Source organism: Centropristis striata, chromosome 22 (genome assembly GCF_030273125.1).
Source record: "Centropristis striata isolate RG_2023a ecotype Rhode Island chromosome 22, C.striata_1.0, whole genome shotgun sequence".
NCBI lineage: Eukaryota > Metazoa > Chordata > Actinopteri > Perciformes > Serranidae > Centropristis > Centropristis striata.
Genome location: NC_081538.1, coordinates 4,588,693 through 4,604,039, shown reverse-complemented (window position 1 = coordinate 4,604,039; position 15,347 = coordinate 4,588,693). Strand labels below are relative to the sequence as shown.

The 15,347-nt window shown below is 38.7% G+C and overlaps 2 protein-coding genes across 2 annotated transcripts; one reads left to right on the top strand and one right to left on the bottom strand.

The window, feature by feature from the left end:
- Nucleotides 1-941: 941 nt before the first annotated feature.
- Nucleotides 942-4,776, bottom strand: LOC131960810 (zinc finger and SCAN domain-containing protein 30-like). The gene is made up of 8 exons (XM_059326078.1): nucleotides 4,657-4,776; nucleotides 4,261-4,463; nucleotides 3,354-3,464; nucleotides 3,154-3,249; nucleotides 2,892-3,002; nucleotides 2,619-2,736; nucleotides 2,193-2,396; nucleotides 942-2,111 (listed from the first exon to the last, which is right to left on the bottom strand). Exons 1-8 carry the CDS (start codon nucleotides 4,673-4,675, stop codon nucleotides 1,081-1,083), a joined length of 1,893 nt encoding a protein of 630 aa, XP_059182061.1. The 5' UTR covers nucleotides 4,676-4,776; the 3' UTR covers nucleotides 942-1,080.
- Nucleotides 4,777-6,124: 1,348 nt separating this feature from the next.
- Nucleotides 6,125-15,214, top strand: tspan33a (tetraspanin 33a). The gene is made up of 8 exons (XM_059325473.1): nucleotides 6,125-6,232; nucleotides 8,309-8,366; nucleotides 9,152-9,279; nucleotides 9,896-9,970; nucleotides 11,083-11,178; nucleotides 11,761-11,889; nucleotides 11,988-12,149; nucleotides 12,696-15,214. Exons 1-8 carry the CDS (start codon nucleotides 6,131-6,133, stop codon nucleotides 12,795-12,797), a joined length of 852 nt encoding a protein of 283 aa, XP_059181456.1. The 5' UTR covers nucleotides 6,125-6,130; the 3' UTR covers nucleotides 12,798-15,214.
- Nucleotides 15,215-15,347: the final 133 nt, after the last annotated feature.

Genomic DNA, 15,347 nt, shown 5'->3' with positions numbered 1-15,347 from the left:
AATAAATTGCATTTCCTACAGCTGTGTTTTTCACTTCCCTTTATGTTTGTATTTTAGGTCTTTTCACTATAATGTATCTGGCAAGTCTAATGCTGATATTTAACTATCAAGTTACTACTGTATAACCTGCCATTTAATTTTTAGTTAGTAATTAATACTTTGCAAATAACTGATCCACACAAGATTTAAAGACTGATGTAATTGTCTTGTTCACCATCATAGCTTCAACCAATTTGCTTTTCAGTTCAGCTGTGTGTGTGTGTATTATGCTCACAGTTTTAATATCACTTATGATTCTCAGGTAAAGATTGGTGAAAAAAGCAAAAAGTTGACACAAAGTAGGAGCTTTCAACAAAACAATGACATCACTATTTGTGATTGTAAACATCTAACTTGCTCACATGTTTGGTAAATGTAATGAAGAATCCAAAGCAGATAAAAGGAATTTTAAATACTTTACTTTACAATCGCTTACATTAAAGAATTAATGTCTACCTTAAAGGAAAAGTTTGGATTTTTTTAAAGTGGGTTTGTATGAGGTACGTATCCATTGTCAGTGTATTACCTTCAGTTATTTTTAGAATATTTTCACACCTTAACCTTGTCATCAGACAGCCCAGTTTAAGTTTGAGTGGGGGAGGTTAAGCCTTTAACAATGCTCTTGTCAAAGCCACCAGACTCCCTTGACAAATATAGTAATTTAATCTCACCGAACATGGGAGTTGCCAGTCTATTGCTTCTTTGAATGTTTAATTTGTTTGTGTTATTATGTGACTTTGGTTATTTAAAGTGTTAGTTCGGATTCACGACAATAACTCGCACTAACTAACCAATTGAGGCAGCAGTAGACTAGCAACTCCTATGTTCTGTAAGGTAAAATTACTCACAGCAAGGTAAAGTGGTAAAAAGGTGTCCACAGCAGTACATTACCTGCTTCTCCATCTACTGTAGGCAGTACACTGACTATGGATAAATACCTCACACAACTTCAATAAATCTAAACTATCCCTTTAAGTGTTCACACGTTTTCAGAAAACATGGCAAGGTATTAGACTACATTCTGCTTTTAACAACTTCACATTACGTGTCAGGTTTATGAGTTGCTAAGTGTCTTTTCAGATTCCCCTGCTGGGAGAACTCTCTCTCACAGCTCGTACACTTGAACGGTTTCACCCCGTTGTGGCTGAGCGTGTGTCTCTTCAGGCAGTTGAGTGTGAGGAAACGCTTCGGACACTCCGAGCACAAGTACGGACGCTCCCCAGTGTGAGAGCGTGTGTGAACGTTCAGGTGACTCTTGGAGGAGAAACCCTTCCCGCAGTGTGTGCAGGTGTACGGCACCTCACCCGTGTGGGACCGATTGTGCAGCAGCAGCTCCCCAGAGGAAAAAAACGACTTCCCACATGTGGTGCACAAGTAATTCTTCTCCCCTTTGTGCATTTGCATGTGTCTGGTAATTCCTGTTTTGCTGAAGCCTTTCCCGCAGATCGTGCACAGGTTGGTGGGGCCTTCGTGCAAGCGCTCGTGTTGCTTGAGTGAATAGTTGCACAGGAATCCTTTGTTGCACTGGCTGCAGAAGAATTTCCGTCCTCTCTTGTGGAGTCTCTGGTGCTGATAATAACCTGACGAGCTGGTGAATCCCTTCTCACATTGGATGCAGCAGTATGCATAGCTGTGAAGCCTCATGTGAGTCTTGAGTTGGTTTGGAAGTTCAAAAACCTTTCTACACTTCAGGCATCTTATTTCTTCCTCTGTGAAGTTTTTGTTGACAGGTCTCGTGCTCAGAAACCTCTTGTCCTCTCCCGTGGTCTCTTTCCGTCTTCGTCGTCTCTTGTTTTCTAAGTTGTCCTTCTTCTGCTTATGTTCCTGCTTTTTATCAACACCGCCTTTTTGTTTATGTTTCCTCTTTTTCTCAAAGTTGCCTTCTACTTTGATATTTTCACCGGTCAAGTCTTTACTTTTCTGCTGAGTCTTTGCTGCGGCTTTTTTTACAGGTATTTTTTTCTGAATGGGATCGCTTACGAGGTGCTCACTCAGGATGTGGTCTTGGACTTTTTTCTTTATGCGGTGAGCGAATGAACACTGAGGGCAGATAAATAAACGTGACAGAGGACCTGAAATCATGAAAAACAGCAATTTATTAAAATTGGATGGACTTTGGACGAAGTTTGCTTCTGCAACTGATATTGTCTCACCTGATTCCCTTTTTGGCAACCAATGATTTACAAAGGCATCTGAGCTTTGACTCGAGTCTTCTTCTAACTGTTCCAATGCCAGGGACTCTTCCTCATTGTCATAATCCTCCTCCTCACTGTAAGGCTCAGCGAACCTCTCCACAGCAGTTTGAGCAGGGAGAGCCAGCGTGGACAAAAGGATATCTTCCTCGCTGCTGGAAGGAGCTGTCGTAGAGTAAGAAATGTAACATTTTATACACCAGACTCACTCACTGTTGTCAAAAATCTGATGAAGAGTTGCATTTCTTGTCAATAAAAAACAAGAAAGTGAGTGAGGCAGCAGAAAGGAAACAAACAAGTAAAAACAGCCTTTTTTTTAACACTGATCTATTACACAGATGAAGACATAAAAAACTATGTTCCTGTTGTCTTTCCTGTTAAACTTACCAGAACTGAGAGTCCCCAACTGTCTGTGATGAAGCAGCAGAGTCTTTAGGGCAAAAGGTTCAGACAGATGCAGTCCAAATTCTTCTGACACAGATGTTTCTGTGAGCCATGCTACTGTCTGAGACAAGGAGAGGAGACCATAGAGATGCAGCCTGGCAAGTGAAACAACACTGTGTACTTGCAGGCTTCAAAGCAATAGCTCAAAAAGAAGAAAAATCCTCCAGTGAGATTGTTTGTTGTAGCAACTCAAAAGTTCTGAAAACCAACGAGTACCTGTTGCAGGTCTGGAATGGGCAGCAGCTGCTCCAGCCTGGCCAGCAACTCAGACACCAGCTGCTGCAGACTTTGGTCGTAGTTAGAGCCGTAATTTACAGGGAACACCTCCTACAGAAACAGAAACACATAACTGCTGAATCAAAGATTTTATGAGAGCAACACTGAATCTTTCGCATGTCTTCCTTCATAATAAAAGAGCTCTGTCTGCCTTCTTTCACCTTGTTCTAAAGAGATGTGAATTTCTCTCAGATAGACTCACTTGGAAGAAGAACTCCTTTTCAAAAGGAACATTCAAAAGATTCTGGACCAGGCTGGCAAAGTTTGTGTAAGACGTCTTCAGTATATCACCGCCAGCCTGTCAAGAAGTGGACAACAAGAAAGTTAAGAAAGATTACAACAGTAGTACTTTTTTAGGATTATGAGAATGCCCTGGATTTCTAAATATATGTGTGTTCTCACCATCTGATCAGTGGCGCTCAGTTCAGCACTACAGGTATGGATTTTATCCAGGTGGCTCTGGATGGTCTGTAGGTTGGCGACACCATCACCACGACAGAGCTCCAGGACCAGCTGCAACAAGGCACAGATGGGAGACAGGTAACTCAGGTAACTGAACATGAAACAGCTGGGAAAAGATTGATCTCTATTAGGGCTGGGTTTCAGTGCTCAACACCATTAATTTAATTGAATAACCCAGTTCCAAGTAGTATAACTTCTCGAAGATTACTTTATTAATCCCACAATGAGGAAATTCAACCTGTGCATTTAACCCATCCTTTTTTACACACAAGTGAACACACCATGCAAGGAGCAGTGGGCAGCACATTACTGCGCCCACCTTTACTTGAGTAAAGGATTAACACCGACGCTCTCTACAAAAAGGGGCAGAGCCGCCTCTTTTTATTCTTGAAGCTCAGATCTCTTGACATCTGTAGTAAGATGCTGCAGATGTTTATCAGTCTGTGGTGGTAGTGTGTTGTTTTATGCTGCAGTCTGCTGGGGAGGCAGCATCACACACAGAGATGAAGGCGGTTGGACAGACTGGTCTAAAGAGCTGGTTCTGTGGTTGGAGCCAGGTTGGACACACTGGAGGAGGTGGTGGAGAGATGACCTGTCAACATGTTCCAGGTCATCCTGAAATACACAGATCATCCGCTACACAAAACCTTTATGGACCAAAAAAACAGCAGTGGACGGCTCCTCTCTCTCCGTTGCAGGACAGAGAGATACTAAAGATCCTTCGCTCCTAACTGAATTTCCCCTTAGGGATAAATAAAGGCTGCATCACCGACATTCACATTTAATAAAGCTGAGAAAGAGAATGATCAGAGGAATTCAGGTGAGATCAGAGTAATTGGTTCCTCACCCTTGCTCTCAGGCCCAGGATGATCTGAGCTCTCTGGCTGGGACTCAGGAGCTCTGGGACGATCTCTGTCACCAAACTGATCAAGTCCACCAGCTTGTCGTACTGCATCACACTGTGCTGCTCTACTATCTGCCACATGAAAGCTGACAATAGCCTCACTGGCGGGACCAGAAGATGTAACGAGGCTGGAGGCAGAGGAGAGCCTGCGAAGCACATTGGAGACAAGCGTGGTGAAATCAATGAATAACATTTTAAGAGGCTAAAATGACCACTTACAACTCCATATTCAGAGAACTAGCTAACGTTAGCTTAATAACTGCATTAGTAACGCTGTTATTTGATAAAAATGACCTTCTGCTTATCCTAGTAAATTACTAGATAAATAATAACACAAACCTGTGCCCTTCCACGCCATTTCGTAGTCTTAAAACGTAAAAACAATGATCAAAAATATGACTTTTGCATTCTTCTAACAGAGCAGCGACACATACCCACAACTTCCGGTTAGAACGGATGTTATGAAAACTGCGCAGTCCTTCAAAATAAAAGCTGCAATGTTCACTTATATCCTATATTTTTTACTTTCTTTTAAAGAACAATGAACACAAATTCAGGTAAACAATAGCACCACATATAAATCACATATGAGTGTTACAAATATACAATGAAAACATAAAATAACAATATTAAAAACAGGAGTAGTTACTTTTATACTGATTTATAATAAACATATTCAGTCAGAGATTTCAGAAGTAAAAGTTCCACAATTTGTCTAATTAATGTGTCACTTACTTACATATACAATATACAGGTCGTGTGTGCATATTGGAAAATGTCCAGTAGGGGGCACATTCGGTTTCGTCGTATCCTGGACCCTTAAGTTAATACATTCGGTAGAAAATAAATAAATAAATAACTCTGATGCAACTTAGTGCAGCAGCACTGCAACGAATACCTATCTTTGTATAGCTTTGATTAAGAAATAAATAAATAATCAGTTCTACTGTATTTGGTATGTAATCCTTATTCACTACTTTGTGAAAGAATAACTCAATAAATGCTCTCAGTAAAAAATATTGAAAATGTGTGCAACTGTTGATGCTGCATTAATAGACAGTCACACATTCAAAGAAGTGTTAGATTTCACACTGTAAAGTCACACTATCATGTCTTCCTGGAACTTACTGCAACACCTAATTTGACCTACTCATTGTTAGTTGTTTATCCCTCTATAAGTGACCTATAATATAACTAACTAATATATAAGCAGAACTGTGTATGTTATTTTTGATTAACATATTGGTAAGTTTTCTGTCGTAATAAAAAAATGGAATATATATATTCAAGGAAATTCCAAATACTTTTAATAAATATAGCTACAAAGGTACACCCATCCAACTTGAAGTAAATACAAGTTTTAGTATTACACTTTACAAAAAATAACAAAAATGGTGGCAAACGTACCTTTTAGATGTCACACACATCTAAAAGGTAGTTTGTAAAAACACACAAAGCTTTCACCTAATTATATAAATAAGGAAGCAAATTGTTCCTCATTATGCTAAAGATTTATGGGGTCAAACTTTTTTTGAAATTCAGTTTCCCCTGCTGCAGGTATCATATGATCACCGGTGAAAGCGCGAGAGAGTGTGGTGAAAACACACCCAGTTCCTACACGCCCAGTCAGCGCTGGGCAGACAGCCGGGGGCAGCAGCCACTAACCTTACTCACTGTAACTGTACGTGCCGACTCAAAGCCAGCACCTATTATCACCATCAGGCTGTTGACTCTTACGGAAGTATTTTTTTTCTCGAGTAGTTAGGAGCTCATTTGTGCGCAACTTGGATAAGACGCTCGGATACTTGTCACCATGGGAGGAAGACGCAGAGGCGCACCTGGAGGTGACGAGGACTACTCCTTTGTCAGTCCAGTTGTCAAGTACCTCCTGTTCTTGTTTAATTTTATATTTTGGGTGAGTATTTATTCCTTATGCTGTTAAACATGAGGGGTCAAAAAAGCCTGCCTCAAAGCCTGGTAATCTTTATTTACTCTTCCCTGTGTGCAGGTTAATCATTGTGTTTCTTGGCAAATCACAATTGCTCCTTGCTCAAATTGAACTTGTTAATAACAAAATAAGAGTTAAAAGACGTTTCTCTGGATTTCAGGTTGCAACTTTATCAGATTTACTGTTTTTTCTCCTTTTATTTAATCTAAAAGTGTAAGAGTTTGTCTGCTGGTAGTTGCAGCATCTGTTTCTTTATTTGAGTTGATTGTTCATTAACTTTGCTGTTTTACTAAAAGTGAAACAGTGTCCAGCAATGAGGAGAAGGGAAGTGAACATGCAAAGGTGACACATAGGTGTTTGCGAAACAAAGTTTTGTTTTTACATTGCAAACCAGGAAGGCATCATTAGATTTTATAGGGGAATATTCATGAGCTCAAAACCTGTTTGTTGTTATCTTAATATCAATGCTTAAAACACCTACACTCATTCAGCAAACCTGCTGGGGTTTCATTTCAGGCTACTTCCTTTAATGACATACTTAGTTGCCAAGGAACTCAAAGTTTCATTGATTCACATGCTGTTGGGGCCATGCACAAGTGGGTCTCCATTTCACACACAAAACTGCCTGTTGATGGGGAAAACATGCTTTCTGTGTAGCAGATTTGGTGAACACAGCAGGTGATTGCACTGATTTTATTATTACCTATATACTGTCTGACTATGGCATTGTTTCTCCTGCAAGTTGTTAATAATTGTACAACTTAACCTTTTAATAGTAACATCAAAGCTCGGTTGGCAGTGGGTTGTAAACAAACCAAAGTTCATATGAGTGGGTTTCAGTGTCAGGTGCTCAGGGAATGTAACATAAGGAGATTTCTGACTTATAGCAGTTTTAAAGCAGATCTTTTGTTGGAGATTATACTTTTGTTGCTGATCGTGCAAAAAAATGCTTAAGAAAATGGCCGAAAAAGAGAACTTATATACGTTTAAACATATTTAAATCTATTGTGTACAGAAGAAGGTGATGTTTTAATTAGTGCTTCTAAACATGCACAGATATTAGTCTGAGAAAAAGTATTTTCTTTGTGCAATTCCTTCTACACTTTCAGCTGTCTTTTGGAGAAACCTGTATTCATGTGTCAGCTGTGTTCATGACTTCTGGCCATGTACTAACAGGATAAGGCTGTGTAAAAACTTGAAGTTCTTTGACGTGGAATGTGTTGTTGTCATTTCTGTTGCCTCTGGCTACAATGGGCTCTGTTGAAGACTGACACACCAAAGATAACCTCAAAACTCCACCGCTCTTTTTGCCATATTTTGTCAGAAACCTGGCTGTTTGGGTAGCTGGAACATGATTATTAACCAAATAAGTGAATCAGTTATGTAACCAATGCAAGAATGTGATTTAGTTTAGTTTGGATGTAGCATAACATTTCATTATAGACTTATGTAACAATTATGGCAAAAACAGCCTTTTTGCTTCAGGTGTCATGTCTAGTTTATTCACTGTGAGACTAAACGTTTACAGACAGATTTAGCTTTGCCCTCCCACCCTAAGAAGGTGCAGTGTCTGTGGTAACTGGATCCATGTCATTCAGGGTGGGAAGAGTGTTTCTGAGGGCTCTCTATTATTCTATTGAGACTGAAAGAGGAGCGCTGAGTGAAAGGCTCTTTATTTTATTTTAGGGGAAAGGTACAGATTGCTGCCAGGTCAATTTAGTCAAATGGAAGCAGAGTGGATGGCCCAACTCCCTATCTGCATTTCTAATGAAAATGTATAGTCTTGGGGCACTAAAGCTAAAATACTGGGACTCTCCTTGAGTGCATTTTTTGGAAGATTATCTTTTATTCTATCAGTGCAGCCTTGTCTGTGACTCATAATGCCTGATTAAGTGTTTAGGTGAGCGATGCCACTCCCTGGACAAGTACAAACACAGAAACGGTTTCTACCTAATGTGCTGTGTGGTTTCTCCTCGTTATGCCCCATTTATAATACTCCAAGATGCATTTAACAAATCTTTTTTTTTTCTATCTTCTGCCCAGATTATCTCCCTGGTGATGGTGGCGATCGGGGTGTATGCCCGCATGATGAAACATGCAGGTAAATGATCCTTCCTTACTACTACTCCATGTTTAGTGTGAAACAGCAGGAGTATTGAGTGTCAGGAGAGTGGCTCTACTTTTTGGCTTTGTGCTTTCACCAAACAACACAGTGGGAAAACTGGGAAAATGGCATCCAAATATGTGTTGTTAAAGATAAGGCTGGGTGATATGGACTAAAAGTCAGATCCCGATATATTTAGGCTGAATATCTATATACGATATATATCCCGATATTTTATTGCGAAGTGAGAGCAAATGTTCAAAGCCATATATGACATGTCACATGTAGTTTTATTGAAGCTGTTTATTTAACATAAATACTGTATAACAACAGGAGTACCTTTTTTCAAATAAAAGCTCGATAAAGTGCACATTTAAAATAAATAAATAAATAAAATAAAAATAGCCTATGAAATAAAATAATCTTTGTTGGAACTAAATATATTTGTATGAGAAAAGAATAACGAACATTACAAAAGAACTAAATATAACAAAGCCTAGTAAGACCTTTATTTATATATAAAGAAGGGGAAATGAACTATATTGATGTATGCGCTATGGTCTAATTCCATATCACATTTAAAAATATATTGATATATCTTTTATATTGATATATTTTTATTAATATATATATATTTAACATTATGAATACTGACAGAGCTATAAGAAAGACACTTGAAAGCACAATTCCATAAAGTTTCTGTTACTGTTTGAAAGGGAATAATTCTGCTGCTTATTGCGTCATTCATCTCTTAACTCCTCTTCTCTTCTTCTTCATCTCAGAGGCAGCTCTGGCGTGCCTGGCGGTGGACCCCGCTATGATGCTGTTGGTCGTGGGGGTCCTCATGTTCATCATCACCTTCTGTGGCTGTGTGGGCTCCCTGCGAGAAAACATCTGCCTTCTGCAGACAGTAAGTCAGGGCTTTTGTAACTGCAAGGCCTCAAGGAATTTTGCATATATAATTTTTTTAGTTTAGTGCAGAGAGAGATGTTTTACATGACATGCTTTAGAGGAAATGGTGTCAGATTGAAGCCCAGTCAACATGAGTTATATTCATATTAGTTCAGTGTAAACAGGGTTGGGTAATTCCTGTTAGGCAGCAACATTTTAGCCTCAAAGGTTGTTGTTGTTTTTTTAAGAAAAGTGACATGTTTAACTGTTATTATGCCGATTTTTGAAAATGCTAAATAATAATAACAATAATTAGAGTCAAAACAGATAGTTTAATGTGGCCTATAAAGTAATTGGGTGTAGTTGGATGTCTATATGTACAGTATTGGTACTTTCATAAACAAAAGTACTCATTACAAGTTGCAAAAAAGATTTTATTTTGAATTGTCTCTCTATCTCTCTATCATAAGCTCTCTTTTTCTCTGCATGTTTTTTCCAAGTAAGATAGTTAACAAGTAACAGCTGAGTTTGCATTGGGTCACATGATCTCATGGAGTCTGTCGTCTAAAGAATTAACTCAAAACAGATAGATTTTTACAGTGTTGTAAACATGCCTCTCCCTTTACTCCTCGCAGTTCTGTATCTGTCTCACAGTGATCTTCCTGCTGCAGCTGGCTGCTGGGATCCTGGGCTTCATCTTCTCTGATAAGGTAATGAAACAACATGGAGGATTACCTCCATCAGAGTAATAGAAGCAAGTGTTCCTCACATTCCCAATTTATTTGAAACTTTCAAGTGAAAATGGATAGAAATTATATCTTGAATTATTTGTATTAAAGAATACCTCAATAAAATACCTCTAAAAGACTTCAAACCTGCCACGAACACTGAATTTCTATTATCATAGTTGTTTGATATTAATTGTTTGGTTGTTGTTTTTGATTGAAATCCCACACTAGTTCTCAATAAATATATTATATATATTATGTATATATTTTATTATCAAAATATATGTCAAAGTAATCTATGAGAGGCCAAAACTTTACAATAATACTGATGTGCCTTGAAAACGGTACTACATTTCTTTATAGACTTTTTCTTGGGGTAGATTTTGTTTTATATGGGTGCAAACCAATACCCTTATTACCATAGTTGGGGTAGGACTAGATACGTTTTTTTACTTCTTCCTACCCCCTTTCGAGCTTGCAGAAAGTGTCTGTTTTTTTCAATTTTTTTGTTTTTTTGTTTTGTTTTTTATCTATTCATCTATTAATATTTAAACTTGTTTATTTTATTGCCTGAATGTTCGAAATAAAGACAATCAATCAATCAAAAAATAGTATATGGTAGACATTTTTTTGCGTGCCCCAATACATATATCAAATATACCAGTGTCGTTTTGCAGAATGAAGGCCAGTATACTATTCTGACCCATAATCCAATATGCAGCATATATTAGCAGAAGGGTCAAAGTTCAGGTGCAACAATACTACTTTGTAGGGCAGCTGCAGTATGTATTAAATGTTAAGAGATGTTCTACTCTATTCTAATTCTATTGGTGCAACACTGCCCTCTTCTGGGCTCTGCCTGTAACTGCTGCAGAGTTGTTAGATATGATTTTATAAGTTAGAAATGAGGATCTTAACAAGACGTTGTGTTTCTGATCTTACAACCGTTAGACTGATTTCTTGGGATTATTGTCAGCCTGCTACTACTTTACAAACAAAAAACACACTAATTCCACCAATTTGAAAACATATTCTGTGTATTCATGTTGTTTCTTTTTGTACATACCATCAAACTTTTTACATTCTCTTTCAAGGCTCGGGATAGAGTGACAAAGATGATTAATAATGCGATCGTCCACTACAGAGAGGACATTGATCTGCAAAACCTCATTGACTTTGGTCAGAAAGAGGTAAGTACTGAGCCAAAATGCAATAATATATACACAGATAATTAATATGTGTTGGAGCTATTTAGTTCTTGTTAGTATTTAGTTGTCTGTTTAGTTTATTATTAACAATGAGTATTGTTTGATTATTCTAGACGTTTGTTTATTTTGATAATATTTTGGGTTTGCTAGTTAATTGTTTAGTTTAATCATCATTATTGTTTAGCATATTTAGTTTACATGTTATATTTTGTGTTTTATGGAATTTGGGTTGGCACCGTGGGCACCTGATGTTATATAGGTAGGTGAGTAGGCAGAGGGCCGTCATGCACCTGGGTGGGCCTATGGTTTTTTACCAGCGCGAAGATAGGCAGCAGGAGCCATGTTTCTTTGTTCTTTTGTTTGTTTGCTCGCAATGGACAAAATAAACCTTTGGATCTATCAATCATGCATGGACATCACCTTCTTTGCCTGCGTACACCACACACTCATGGTGCATCAGTGGCATTTTGATTAAGTTTGTTTTAAGTTTAATTTAGTTATTTTTTCGGACAAAATTGCCACTACAATATGTCTTCCATCTCAAATGTTTGTATGTGTCGTCAGTTCGGCTGCTGTGGTGCTGTGACGTACACTGACTGGTCCCAGAACATGTACTTCGACTGCAAGCAGGACAACCCCAGCAGAGAACGCTGCTCCGTCCCCTTCTCCTGCTGCATCATGCCTGAAGACAAGGTCACCCTCCTGACAAGACTCTGCTGATACCTTTTTGTTTTGTTTTGTGAATGTTTATTCATGTATTTTCCTTTTTTACTGTACTTGTACTTGAGCAGGTGGTTATTAACACCATGTGTGGCCAGGGCCTGCAGGAGAAAGAATTCGGTGAAGCGGCAAACTTCATTCACACCAATGGCTGCATAGACAAACTGGTGGACTGGATCCATAGTAACATGTTCCTGCTGGGAGGCATCGCATTAGGACTGGCTATACCACAGGTGGAATATGGTGCTCAGTAAACATACCAACACACACTCACACACACTCAATGACATTTTCAGTGTGTCAGTGAGTAGGAAACATGGGTATGTGTAGGATTATGTATAAGTGTATGGGTATACAGGAAATGTATTGGTATGTTTGTGTGCATCTATGTGTACTGGTATGGTGCACAGATATGCAAGTGTTGATACATAGAATTGATATCATGAAAATGAGAAATTAGTCTGAAGGAAACAGGTAGTTTTGAGTTTGAGTTTCGATTTTGATTTCTGACCTGTTAATATTATTTAAAGAAGTGGGGTGGGATTGAACAAGTTTTTACTTCTTCCCACCCCTTTTCAAATATGTTGTGGCATTTTTATAGAGTGCTTGGCGGCCTTATCAGTGCAGGAGTCACTAGGGCTGACTCCTGTTGATGCATTATTATTATTGTATTGTTGTTGCATATTTGAAATAAATCATTCAAATCAAAAAAAAAAAAAAAAAAAAAAAAACTCACACTAGCTTTTGTGAACTCTCTGCTTGTGTTTTCTCTCCCGCAGCTGGTCGGCATCCTCTTGTCTCAGATTTTGATCAACCAGATCAAAGACCAGATCGAGCTCCAGAACTACCAGCAGAAGCACCGCTCCGACCCGTGGAGCTGACCCAGGAAAATATTGTAATGAACGGCACCAGAGACACGGTGACGGCAGCAGATGTGGAGAGAATTACAAATGCCTGAAGAACATCTGTCACCTCTGCCTGGATTGAGCAGTCAGTATCATTGCTCTTAGACTGAAAAAGACAAGACTAGTGTTCATCCAGCACATGGACAAACAGATGGAGAAACAGGACTCTGTCGCCACCTGCTGGACAAAGACTGTGCTTGAATTTACCAAAGTTTTATACTGAAGTTTTTTAGTGGTCAGAGTCAAATTGTCGGGATCATTGATCTTTACTGCAATAAGTATAATCAATAACAAGTATTGTTTTTATGTCAAAGACACCAAATAGGAGTGAAGTTAATGCACATCTATGTATTTTTTGTGTTTGTGTCCACGATGTTACAAATAATTAGCTGAAAAAGGGATTTACATATTTTTTCAACATATAGATTTTGTTTTTTAAAATAAAATGTCAGACAGAATGTCTTTTGCATGCTCAGTATTGTCACTTATGGCGGCAGCTGCATCTGATACATGGTTGAGGTTGTTTTTATTAAAGGCGACATATAATGCTCATTTTAAAGTTCATACTTGTATTTTGGTTTTCTATTGGAAAATGTTTAACAAAAACACAGTTTTTTCCTCTTTCTGTTACTTTTTAACCCCACCTCTCAAAAGAAGATGTATAGAAAGAATGTGATACAGCGTTGAAGTGTCCTGTTAATTTGTATAAAAGTTGCTCAGTGGCGCATGAATCCAAAAAAGGTTGCCTTCTGTTTATGAATTTACCCTGATCTTTGGGCCCAGAGAGCAAGCACACAAGTGTTTTCTTAAACCCAGCCTCCCAACTGCTCAGTCTCAGGGTCATTCACATGAGCGGAGGAAGGAAAATAACACTGGATTGGGTGAATGGTGGATCTTACAACTTTAAATAAGGGGCTATTTAAGGGTTGCAACTCAAGCCCTTCATTTGACATTTAACTGTTAAGATAATATTTACACGTCTTCATGATGAAATGGCCATGTTAGGCTGCTTGGTTGTCCCGCACAGACTATGACGATGCACATGATGTAATTTCCTGCTCACATTTTAGCCAGCCTGGCTGGCTGCAGAGCCACTGGATTTTGTCTCAGTATGCTGCAATTTCAAGTAAATATTAAACCACATAGGTGTTCTTCAAAGTTGAATTTCTTTACATATGCTGTGGCTGATTGATATGTTATTTGGATCCTGTCTTTTGTAATAACCTTCAACTAAAAAAACAAAAGAAGTGGGAAATTCCAAGTTTCCCACTAAAGAAAACAGTAGTTTGGATGCCTGAGGAGCTGTAGTGTTGTTTTGTTGATGTGGTCACTAGAACGGGCCGAGTTTGTGTTTTTGACCAATCAGTGAGCAGACAGTGGTTAAGCTTCTCTGACTGAGAAAAAAAACTAAACATTTACTTAGAGCAAAAACATGAAAATAATCACAGATACAGAACTTTTTGAAGCCAAAATGGGTCTGACAGCAAAGTGTAGCTGCATTTAAATGTTTTAGGATTATGGTTAATGTTTTTCATAAATGTTTAATGCTTTTTATGTGTGTGAAACTCATCCACAACTGTATATTTTAGTATTTAATTTCTTTTTATCATGTGGTACGTTCAGGCAGTTCTTCCAGTTTCTTCACGCAGGAAAAAGCATAAACCAACACAACCTCTCCTCTCCACCCCGTTTCTCTGTCTGGCAAATGAAAACCTGAGTTTTGAGGCATTCTCAACCTGAAACCTGATGCCTGTAATCTTAGTGAGCAGAAACAGTCCTGCATGCTTAACAGCCTTTGACGCAAGTCCACAATCTAAACATGACATTTCTGTGTTAGTTTAAAGCTGCAGTGACTCCCTGTACTGTGATTTCCCCCTCAAGCACACAACAAAATCTACCATATCACCACCATTAAGGATGGCAGAGGTGTGACATGTTATAATTTAGTGGCAGCAGCTGAGTATAATGAAAAAGTGACAGTTGTAGCAGCAGTGAATGGCTCTGCAGCAGTCTCTCACTCTACTGTTTTGGTGTGTGTGAGTGAGTGAGAGTGAGTGTGTGTTGGCCCAGGCTCCGTTGCTCTGTGTGTGGTCCCTGGTTTTTTGCCTCTGACTCACTCAGGCGGCCATGTTGCTGTGGGTTTCAAGGAGGCCCGGACACACACACACACACACACACTCAGAGAGAGAGAGAGAGGAGGGAGCAGATTTAACCCAGTTTTACTCTCAGAACACCAGGAGAGAAACAAAGCATCTGCAGCCATGCAAATACCACAAGTGCACTCTCCAATTAATGCGATAACAACGGACTCATGGTGGAGATTGGACCAGTTTGAAGTTTGTTTTTAGTGGGATGCTGGCATATTCAACCACATTAAAATAAATGTATTAAAAGTGCTTAAAATAGCATTAAATTTGTGATTTATGTATGTATTTATGTTTCACAGTTTTTTTATGATCCCTGCAGCCACCTTAAAGGACCACTTTACCCCAAAATTAATATTACATGCATTTCCTCTTTCCTAGT